Below are 11295 nucleotides of genomic sequence, written 5' to 3'. Positions count from 1 at the left end.
CATTTTGAAGTAAATTAAAGCCTTCATAACAAGGAGGGGAGAAGAAACTGGCTTTATGGGTCCTCAGGAAGCAGAAACCTAGTCTCCTTGCCAGTAAGGGCTCTTATTTGCATACATGAATAATTAATTAAGTGGAAAGAAGGGGCTGGGAGTCAAAGGTGGAGGAGAGAGTCGGGGCTTGGAGCTCCTCTAGTTGATGAGGAAAACAGGCCTCCTGCAGAACTACAACTCCCAGGAGGCCTTGCCGCTGCTCTGCGGCAGAGCGCCCCAAAGTCATGGGGAGGGTATAGTTTCCCCGGATCTGCAGGCCTAGCTATCCAGGCCAGGACGCCGTTACCTTAGCTCTCCTTCACCCCTCTCCCCATTGTCCTCTCTAATTGGTGAACGAGGAGGTTTCCAAGGTAACCGCGCAGTAGGGAGGAGCCTCACAAGAAGGGAAGAGAGACCCGGAAGTGACGCTCTTACCTCGCGCCGGCGGCGGGAGGCTCCAAAGATGGCTGCGCGCAAGGGTCGGCGGCGCACGTGTGAAACCGGGGAGCCTATGGACGCCGAGTCCCTCGACGCAGGGTCCAAGGGCCCGGCCCAGGTCTATCTACCCGGCCGGGGACCCCCGCTGCGCGAAGGCGAGGAGCTGGTCATGGACGAGGAGGCCTACGTGCTGTACCACCGAGCACAGACTGGTAGGCCTGGGCACCTGGAATCCTGGGTCCTGAGGAAGGAGGGGACTGGAATCCTGGGTCCTGAGAGGGCAGTTGGTCCTGAGCCTTTAACTTAAGAGGCACTCTGAAAGAGAAGATTGGGGTGTAAGAGGGTTGACATCACACTCGAGAGGACTGAGATCCCTCTGTCCCAACCTAATTTTCCAACTTCTCCTTCCATCCCCAGGCGCCCCCTGTCTCAGCTTCGACATAGTCCGGGATCAGCTGGGAGACAACCGGACCGAGCTTCCTCTTACACTTTATCTGTGTGCTGGGACCCAGGCCGAGAGCGCCCAAAGCAACAGGTGAGTAAGAACTGACGCTTTCCCAGGACCAGGGACCTGAGCCTCCAAGCTCCCTCTTCCTCAGGACCTAGAAGTCGGGGTTTCCAGCCTCCTCCCACCCTCCTTACTAAGGATCCCGGCACCCGGTGCCGCATTCATGCCACACCTCCCCCAGACTGATGATGCTTCGGATGCACAATCTGCATGGGACAAAGCCGCCGCCATCCGAGAGCAGTGACGAGGAGGAGGAGGAGGACGATGAAGAGCGGAAGCCTCAGTTGGAGCTGGCGATGGTGCCCCATTATGGCGGCATCAACAGAGTTCGGGTAAATACAGCACCAGCAGCCTGCCCTGCGTTCTCTGGAGCACACCCCCGTGCACCCACGCCCTTCAGCTCTTAGAAATGCACCTGGCACATAGTTTTTTTTTGTTTTTGTTTTTTTGCGGTACGCGGGCCTCTCACTGTTGTGGCCTCTCCCGTTGCGGAGCACAGGCTCCGGATGCGCAGGCTCAGCGGCCATGGCTCACGGGCCCAGCCACTCCGCGGCATGTGGGATCCTCCCGGACCGGGGCACGAACCCGTGTCCCCTGCATCGGCAGGCGGACTCTCGACCACTGCACCACCAGGGAAGCCCTGGCACATAGTTTTATATATTATAGTAATTGTCATTATGTGCTAGATGCTATAAGGTATTTTTTTTTTCAGCAAGCATCACTTGTACTAAATTTATTATTATTTATTTGGCTGTGTTGGGTCTTAGTTGCGGCATACGGGGTCCTTCATTGTGGCGCGAGGGCCTCTCTCTAGTTGTGGCGCGGGCTGTAGAGCACGCGGGCTCAGTAGTTGCAGCAGGCAGGCTCTCCAGTTGAGGCGCGTGGGCTCTGTAGAGCAAGCGCGGGGGCTTAGTTGCCCCGCGGCACGGGGATCTTAGTTCCCCGACCAGGGATCGAACCTGTGTCCCCTGCGTTGGAAGGCGGATTCTTAACAGAGGAGTATTTTTTAATGTTCTTTTCTCTTCTATAAAACGGTGAGAGTCACAAAGCTTACGTGATGGGGCCGGTGTGAGGATAAACTGAAATGACATAAAGCGTTATTTCAATAACTGAAAGTTATTCAGGTGTCTAGAAACAGCACTTGGCTATAACTTGAGATATATGTTTTCTGTTATTGCTCAGGGATTCTTGTGGGCTTGGGGGTTACTTTTGTGCTTCAGAGTTACAACCCCTTCTAATCAGGTTGATGTGAGAATTAAATGAGATGCTGTGTGTCTAGTACTTGGAGCAGTGCTTGGTTCATAGTTCTTGAGAAGTATTTCCATTAAAGTATTACCGTGTCTCGGGTACTGTTTTAGACCGTGGGGAGTTAACGGGGTGCAAAAGGTCTCTGGCTCCTTGAAACTTACATACCAGTGGGAAAGGGAACAAGAAGAAACTAAGCATATGTGTGTATGTCCAAAGATGCTAAGTGTTGTGGAGAAAAATGAAACAAGGTAAGGGAGTTAGGGTCTTCTGGAGTGGGGTTGCCTCTTTAAATAGTGTGGTCAAGGAAGCATTCACCGATAAGGTGCCATTTGAACAGAGACCCGCAGGAAATGAGGGAGTGAGGCAAGGATATCTGTGGGAAGAGGTTTGCGGGCAAGGAAATAAGTGCAAAGGCCCTGGGGCGTACTGAGGAGTTTTGAGGGAAGCTGGGGAGAACAGTGCCGAATGGATGAGGGGGAGAGTGACAGGGTTTGGCAGGTGGGCACAGAGGAGACATTGTTTAGGGCCTTGTAGGCCAGTGTAAGGACTTGGCTTTTACTTGGGGAGAAATTGGGAACCGTTGGAGGGTTTAGAGTGAAGGATGGCAGGGATCTGACTTGTGTTTTAAAGGGATCCCTCTTACTGCTGTATTGAGAATAGACTGCAGGGAGGCAAGGGCAGAAGGACAGTCCTGTGAGGAGGCCAGTACAGGAATGCAGGGAAGGGTGACTTCGGTAGTAATACGAGTGACAGCAGCAGAGGTACTGAGAAAGGATTGGAAGTGTGGCATTTTGGGTAGAGCCAGCATAGGTGGTGGGTGTGAGGAAGGAGAGACAAGTGGGGAATGAGTCCTGCCGTTTGGGGCCCAAGGTGGGACCTCCAGGGAGGAGTAGGTGGCAGTGGGCCTTTAGGAACTTGGCTTTGGCCTTGTGATGTCTAAACAGTCAGTTCGTTGTGAGCCTGGAGTTGAGGAGAGAGGTCAGGGTTAGGGGCTACTGGAAACCTTGAGGCTGAACAGGATCTCCTAGTGAGCAAAGGTAAACAGGCAGAGAGATCCGGAGACAGGCCTGTGAGCAGCCTACATTTAGACAGTTACAGAGACCAGGAACCTGAACACACTTCTGGGGGCTAGTGGAATAACAGCCTCGATTCCTGGGAGTCCGGAAGGAGTTTTGTCCTCCCCGCACCATCCTCTCTACCGCAGGGTGGGGAGTTGTCCCGGGTACCAAACTGCTCTTGCAGGCCCTGATTCCACTCCCGCAAAGGTTTCTGGGAGTTGTAGTCCCAGCCCTGGGTGGGGGGCGGGTCTGAGGAGCTGCAGTTCTGGTTCTGGGGGATGTTAGGGGCTGTGCTTGCCACCTGGAGCCTCCTGTCCCTCTCACCTCCGCTCCCCTTCTCCCTCCCCTCCAGGTGTCGTGGCTGGGTGAGGAGCCAGTGGCTGGGGTGTGGTCAGAGAAGGGCCAGGTGGAGGTGTTTGCACTGCGGCGGCTTCTGCAGGTGGTGGATGACCACCAGGCCCTAGCGACCTTCCTCCGGGATGAGCAGGCCCGCGTGAAGCCCATCTTCGCCTTCTCTGGCCACATGGGCGAGGGCTTTGCACTCGACTGGTCCCCTCGTGTGCCTGGTGAGTCCCTGGGGTGTGCAGTTAGCCCTGAGGGCTGGGTAGGAGCAGGGTCTACTGCAGGGGTGGGTGCTAAGGTGGGAGTGAGCTGTGGCCAGGCGGGACAGGGTCGTGTCCTGACTCCCCTTCGCAGGGCGCCTGCTGACCGGTGACTGTCAGAAGAACATCCACCTCTGGACGCCTGCGGACGGCGGTTCTTGGCATGTGGACCAGCGGCCATTCGTGGGCCACACACGCTCCGTGGAGGACCTGCAGTGGTCTCCAACCGAGGACACGGTGAGGGAGGGCTGGGGGTCTGGACTCCTGGCGTGGGGAGGGGGTCACTAAAAGAGGGTAGCCCACCACTGGACCCCGGTCTCCAGAGTGGGGCGGGGGTGCACCAGGTTGCCTCCGACTCTGCCTTGTCCAGGTATTTGCCTCTTGCTCAGCTGATGCCTCCGTCCGCATCTGGGACATCCGGGCAGCCCCCAGCAAGGCCTGCATGCTCACCACCGCCACCGCCCACGATGGGGATGTCAACGTCATCAGCTGGAGCCGCCGGGAGCCCTTCCTGCTCAGCGGCGGGGATGACGGAGCCCTCAAGGTCTGGGACCTGCGGCAGTTCAAGGTACTGTCCCAGCTGGACACCTGGGGCGGGAGAAGCTCCTGCTACCGGAGGCCACTAGGATTTGTGGGTTTTCCCTCCTGAGATGGTTTATACACCAGAACTGGGAAGGCCCTCTGAATTGGGGTCCACATGAGGAAACAGGTTCAGCGAGAGGAAGGCTTGGGGCTGCTGTGGGGTCGCTCCCTCTACCATCTGGAGATCTGACACGGGGAAGGGGCTGGGTGGCGGAGACTACGGTTCTCATCTGCCCGCAGGGAGCCATGCGCCAGCCGTGCTGCCCAGGGACTCAAGGGCTTCAGAAGACGGTCATTTTTCTTTCCGTGGATTTTATAGCTGAGAGCAGAGCCCAGCTCACTCATTTTGGGAGGGGGAACTGAGGGCCAGAAGGGACAGGAGCAGGTAGGATGTGACCACCCAGCTAAGCGTTGACTCTGCAGAGCTGAGAGGGTCTCCAGGCAGGAGAAGTTGCAGCTCCTGGCCTCCCTCTGGACAAAGCCGTGACTTCGTACACCTCTGGGCCTTCCCGGGATTGTCTTTTTACTCCCCCCAGTGTAATGAGTTCTACAGAATCAGCCCTGGGGAAGTTTCTAGAAATGGATTCCAGCCCCCCAGGCAGGTGCATGGCCAGGTCACAGGGCCAAAGTGGATTGGCCACTGGAACATTGGAACCACTTCTCCAAATGAGAGAGACACCAATCCCCACGAGCACCTTCGCTTTAGTGAAAGTGTCGTTCTTTGCCTCAGCTCTCTCTGGAGGCTGGGAGTCATGCCGCTGCCCACTTTAAGGCCTTCTAGAACCAGCGGGCAGAGAGCACTTGCAGAACCACGCCTTCCTTTTATAGGGAAGGAGCCTTCCTTTTATAGGGAAGGAAACGGAGGCAGGCCCAGGGAGGAGCAAGGGTTGGGGTTTTGTGGCCTGGAGCTGGGAGGGGCTTCTTTGCAGGTGAAACCAAACTCCCAGCAGCCCCTGGGACATCACAGCTTTATTACCAGCTGTACTTTGCGCTCTGTCCCTTTCAGAGAACCTGGGTTTGTGGGGGGCACAAGGGGTGGAGCCCTGGTTGAACCCTAAGGCTGGAGAGGGGTGGGAGTCTCTGCCTGGGTCACCCCAGGCGTCAGGCTGAGGGGCTCAGAGGCCCTGACTCCCATCTTCCCGTAGTCTGGCTCCCCGGTGGCCACCTTCAAGCAGCATGTGGCCCCCGTGACCTCCGTCGAGTGGCACCCCCAGGACAGTGGGGTCTTTGCGGCCTCGGGTGCAGACGACCAGATCACACAGTGGGACCTGGCGGTGGAGCGGGACCCCGAGGCCGGCGACGCGGAGACTGACCCTGCGCTGGCAGACCTTCCCCAGCAGCTGTTGTTCGTGCACCAGGGCGAGACGGCTCTGAAGGAGCTTCACTGGCACCCGCAGTGCCCTGGGCTCCTGGTCAGCACCGCCCTGTCAGGCTTCACCGTCTTCCGCACCATCAGTGTCTGAGGCCAACCGGGCCGCGTCTGTCTGGCCCTCCACTTGGGAACTGAAGTTGAAGTTCATTCCCCTGGAAGGGACTCGTTCAGATGCGTTGGCCAGCGCTTCTCCAGCAGGACTTAGTTTGGCCCATCGGCTGCCGTGATGGATTCTGTTTGACTAATTGTTCTTTGAAAGGACTCGGTTTGGTCCGGTGCCCCCCTTGCCAAAGGATATGGTTTGATCCGTGGCTCTAAAACTAGGGCTTGGCTTGCTCCCACGATTCCTCCAACCAGAGGACTGGGTTTGACCCATGGCCCTATAAGACCAGTGGGTTTGACTCTGGTGACCCCTCTTGCCCCAAACCTTGGTTTAGCCCAGTGACCCCCTCCCCCCCGACCTGTCAGAAGACTCCATTGGCTTTTTTCCTGACGGGCCTGGCGTGGCCTGTGTTGCTGTGGACACTTAGCTGCAGCACTTGGCGTGACCCTTTGACCTCTCTGCCACTGGCCTCCCCCAGGGAACTCAGGTGCTTTACAGTGGCTGGACCAAATTCAAGGAGTGGGTTCCTCCAGCAGAATTTGGCCCTTGTCTTCCTGCCAACTGGGTTTGGCCACGACTTCCCAGGGAGAGGCCGCGTGGGGCCTTCTCCCCTCCTCCCAAAGGCAGGCACCGTGCAGGGGGGAAGAGTTGGGGGCTCCTGAGGGGCAATAAAGGACCAGAATGAGGCCTGGAGTGTGTGAGACTCGTCCTTCTGCCCGATGCCTCCTGAGGGGGAGGGAGGACCTGGCCCCCGGCTGTCCCTAGGCCACTGGGTCCGACCCCCAGCCCATTGGGCGCTATCCGGTCCTGCCTTCCCGATGTCTTATTCCGTCTGGAACTCACTCTAGGTCTCTGGGGGGGATCTCAGGTTTGCCTCCCAACTTTTTAAGGCTGCACCTCAGGCGGAACCGGGGAGCCCCCCGTGTCTCTTGTCTTTCCACCACCGCCCTCATGATCGCTTTCTCACCATCTCTTTGTTCCCTCATCTGTGTCCCCATCTTCCCGCATCTCCTGGCCCCCAAGCTCTGTCTCCATGCCCCCTCCCGCTGTGTCTTTCCTCTGCCACCGCCTCCTCTCCAGCCTGCTTGGGCCAAGGCCCAGCCGCCCTGCCTGGCCGTCCTCCCTGGCTCCCCCTCTGCGGCTGGGAGCTGGCCCCACCCCCTGCCCCCCCTCGGGCCAGGCCTCTGATCCTCCTGTGGACACAGAGGTCGGCACCCGGCACAAGGCCCCTGGGGCCGAGGACAGGCCGCAGCACCTCAGCACCCACAGAGGCCTCGCGTCGGCCCGAACAGAAGAGCCCCTGGCAGAGGGCATGGGGGTGGGCTGCCCCATCAGGTACGTGTCTCCGCACAGAGCCCCAGGGCCGGGGTCCTGGCTCGGAGAGCCGTCCCCGCCCCCACCTTCCTTGCTCGGGGGTCTGCCCCGGCACCTGCAGACCGTTCCCGCTCAGTGACACATTCCAGCCCCAGAGCGATCTCCCCCGCCCAGCTTCACTCCCCCCAGCTCTGAGCCCACCTCCGTTTTCTGCCTGTTTTCACTGTCTCCCCTGTCCCCCCCATCCTGTGTCTCATCTAGTCCCATCTCTGTCCCCCATCTGGCTCTGTCACCACAGCTCCTGTGTCTCCACTTCTCTTTGCTCGGTTGCTCCTAGGCTGCCTGCCTCTTTTCTGTCCCCCTCTCTCTCCGGGCCTCTGTCCCCTCTGGGTTCCTGTGACCCCCTGGGGGGGGTCTCTGTCCTTCCCTCCATCTCAGGGCTGCCCCTCCACACTCGCCCTCCCTGCCCATCTCTGAGCCTCTGTACCCTCGTCTGTCTTCAGTCTCCACACATCCCCTCCTGTCCATCTCTGCCCTCCAACCTGCTGCCCAGACCCCACTAGTGAGCGGGGGGTGGGGGGCTTGTGAGGGGACAGCCAGGGTCTCAGGGAGCGTGTGAAAGTGCTTCTGGGTGGAGTGGGGGTGGCACCTGGGGCGGGGCTTCTCAGCCCCAGATTAGACAGTGACTTTGACGTGAAGTTGATTCACCTTAAGCCCCGTGTCGCCTTTATATGGAAACATTAAGCTGCTCTCCCAGGTCAGGGGGAGGTGGGGGGGAGGACTTCAGGCTCTGGGTCCTCTTCTCTGGGGTCCTGCCGTTGCTGGTGGGAGGTGTGTGTGCCCTGAGGCCGAGTCCCACGTGCTGCCTGTGAACTGGGCCGCGTTGGATGCAGACAGGACCCCCCCGGAGGTGAAGGCCCCTCCTGTCTGCTTTATGAAATGGACAAGATCACATCTGCCTCACGGGGCTGAGGGTGGCACAGAAGGATTTAGGAAAGCAGAGTCCTGGGTTGGAAAGGCTCAGGACCAAAGCAGCAGCCCACCCCTGGCACTTCGTGCGTCTGGCCAAGTCTCTGAGCCCACTCCCCAGCCTGTGAACCGGAGTGATGATCCTGACCTCCCAGAATCCTGAGCAGCCAAGGTGAGCGGCGGGGTCCGGTGGAGTGCAGTGGGCGGGCTGCAGATACCTGGTGAGCTTGGCAAGGCCTGGGACAGCGGTGCTCAGGAAATAGGAGCGTGCGATCAGGTAGTCTGTGGTCCGGTCTGTCACTCAGGCTTTGGCACCAAGAAGGCTGGATGGGAGTTCAGGGTTTGCTGTTCCTTGGCTGAGGGACCTGGCACAAGGGATGGACCTCAGTGCCTCAGTTTGCTTTACTGTGAGAAGCAAAGTCCCCGCATCCAAGGGTTGTGGTCAGAGATGGGTGACTGCGTGTGAGGAGGCCCCGCCGGTCCCCCGCGGCCCCTCCCCCATCATGTCATCAGGTGGCCCCTGAGATGAGACTGGTGCATAGTGGGGACTTCCAGGCAGGAGAGGGCTGCAAATGTCGAGGTCAGAGCCTGGATTCTGACCTCAGACCTGCCCCCTTCAGCGACGAGCCTCGGTTTCCCGTTTCTGGAAGAACAATCTCTAATGCCCAGAATAGTTGAGGCTGAAAAAAAGAGAGTTGGGGCACATCATGGGCGTTGAACACAGCCAGGCGCGGTCCACTCTGACGTGAGCCTCAGCTTTGCCTCTGCAGTATGGGCCTAAGAAAATCCCACGTGGCGGAGCTGTCTGGGTGGTCAAGGACAGCAAGTGCAGAGCTCTGGGCAGGGGAGTGGGTACCTGTCGATGTTGAACTTGACATCAACTAACAACTCGCTTTCCTTGGAGTGAGTGCCCCCAGCCCTGCTAAGAAGCCCATGAGGATCCCCAGAGCCTGGCACAGGGGGCTTATAGTCCCTAGGTGCTTGGTAGGTATTGATGGAACTGATCTGCAAAACATTTAACCCCTAGCCCAGACAGGTCCCGGAAGTCCCTCCACCACAGGGCCAGATGTTAACCCTGCAGCTGCTGGAGGGCAGTGAGGTCTGCAGGTCCATGCCTGGCCCCTCCCCTCTTCCTCTCCCTCCTCCTAGTTCAGCTGCTAAGCTTCCCTCCATTTCTCAGATGAGGCGACTGAGGCTCAGAAAAGGGATGTGGCTTGCCACCCGTCATATAGCTAGTAAGTGCGCGAGCTGGGATTCAACCTACAACTGCCTGATTCAAAAGCCCAAGTTCTTTCTTCTGGATTCCTCTTCCTTTCAAGGTTTTTTTTTTTTTTTTTTTTAATCCCCATTCCACAGATGAGCAAACTGAGGCTCCAGAAAATGAAGCCAGTGGTCCCAAGGCACACAGTGGGTCAGCAACTGAGTCAAGGTTGGGCCCTGGGTCTATATGACTGAAAGACCGTTCCTGACCTTGATGAAATCCAATTTCCCCATTTTACAGCTGAGGAAACAGGTTTAGAAAGGTTTCCCCACGATTTGAGAGTCAGGGCCAAGCCTGGGTTTTACTGTATGTTTTTGTTTTTTTGTAACAGCTTCATTGAAATATAACCCACGTACCATACAATTCACACATTAAAGTGTACAATTCAGTGTTTTTTGGGTATATTCAGAGTTGTGCAACCATCACCACAATCAATTTTAGAACATTTTCATCACCCCATTAAGAAACCCCATTCCTCTGGCTATCGCTCCCCTGTCCCCCCATCTCCCCAGTCCTGGGCACCACCAGTCTTATTTCTCAGTTTACAGATTTGCCCATTTTGGATATTTCATATAAATGGTGTTACACAATATATGGTTCAAGGTTCATCCATGTTGTAGCATCTATCATGCCATTTTTTAAAAAATTACCGGGTAGTATTCCACTGTGTGGATAGACCACGTTTTATTCATTCATTCTTCAACTGATGGATGTTTGGGTGTTTCCATCTTTTGGCTATTGTGAATAATACAGCTATGAATATCTGTGAACAGTGTTTGTGTGGAAACTTTGTTGAGTTTTGGTTTTTATTCTTAATTTTTGGCTGCACTGCACGGCATGCGGGATCCTAGTTCCCCGACCAGGGATCGAACTTGAGCCCCCTGCAGTGGAAGCACAGTCCCAACCACTGGACCACCAGGGAAGTCCCCTGGACACTTATTTTTAATTCTCTTGGGTAGATACTTAGGCGTGGAATTGGTAACTCTATGTTTAACCATTTAAGGAACTGCCAGACTATTTTCCACACCAGCTGTGTAATTTTACATTCCACCAGTAGCATAGGAAGGTGCCAATTTCTCCACATCTTTGTTAATGCTTTTCTGGTTTTGTTTTTTCTAATTTTTATAGCCATCCTAAGTGGGTGTGAAGTGGTATCTCACTGTGGTTTTGATTTGCGTTTCCCTGATGGCATAATGTTGTCAATTATCTTTTCCTATACTTATTGACTATTTGTACAGTTGACCCTTGAAAAACATGGAGGTTAGGGGTGCTGACCCTCTGCACAGTAGAAAATATGAGTATAACTTTAGAGTTGGTCCTCTGTATCCCTGGTTCTGAATCCAAGGATTCAACAAACTGCAGACCATGTAGTACTATTGTAGTATTTATTGAAAAAAATCTGTGTATAAGTGGACCCTTGCAGTTCAAACCCATGTTGTTCAAGGGTCAACTGTATATCTTTTTGGAAAAATGCCTATTCAGATCCTTTGCCCATTTTAAAATTGGGCTGTCTTTTTCTTATTGAGTTATAAGGGCTCTTTATATGTTTTAGATACAAATTTCTTAGATACCATTTGCAACTATTTTTTCCCATTAGTGGGTTGTCTTTTCACTTTCATCTTAGTGTCCTTGGAAGCACAAGAGTTTTTAATTTTGATGAAGTTCAAGTTATCTTTTTTTTTCCCCTTCTGTTGCTTGTGCCTTCTGAGCTTTTGAGCTATAGGTGACCTCAGAGCCCGGCCGGGCTCATCTCTCCAAGCTGGAGTCACAGCAGCAGTTACCACTTAGTCTTTCTTTTTTTTTTTTTTTT

General features: G+C 55.5%; 1 protein-coding gene across 1 annotated transcript; it reads left to right on the top strand.

The window, feature by feature from the left end:
• The first annotated feature begins 481 nt into the window (after positions 1-481).
• GRWD1 (glutamate rich WD repeat containing 1) lies at positions 482-6634 on the top strand. The gene is made up of 7 exons (XM_024768851.1): positions 482-680; positions 886-1003; positions 1158-1308; positions 3635-3848; positions 3979-4121; positions 4255-4452; positions 5612-6634. The coding sequence occupies exons 1-7, from the start codon at positions 494-496 to the stop codon at positions 5927-5929; spliced, it is 1329 nt and encodes a 442-aa protein (XP_024624619.1). The 5' UTR covers positions 482-493; the 3' UTR covers positions 5930-6634.
• The last annotated feature ends 4661 nt before the right edge of the window (positions 6635-11295 follow it).

Source organism: Neophocaena asiaeorientalis, unplaced genomic scaffold (genome assembly GCF_003031525.2).
Source record: "Neophocaena asiaeorientalis asiaeorientalis breed wild unplaced genomic scaffold, Neophocaena_asiaeorientalis_V1.1 scaffold629, whole genome shotgun sequence".
Classification (NCBI taxonomy): Eukaryota; Metazoa; Chordata; class Mammalia; order Artiodactyla; family Phocoenidae; genus Neophocaena; species Neophocaena asiaeorientalis.
Note: the sequence above shows the minus strand (reverse complement) of the source record. Positions and strands in the feature narration are given on the sequence as shown.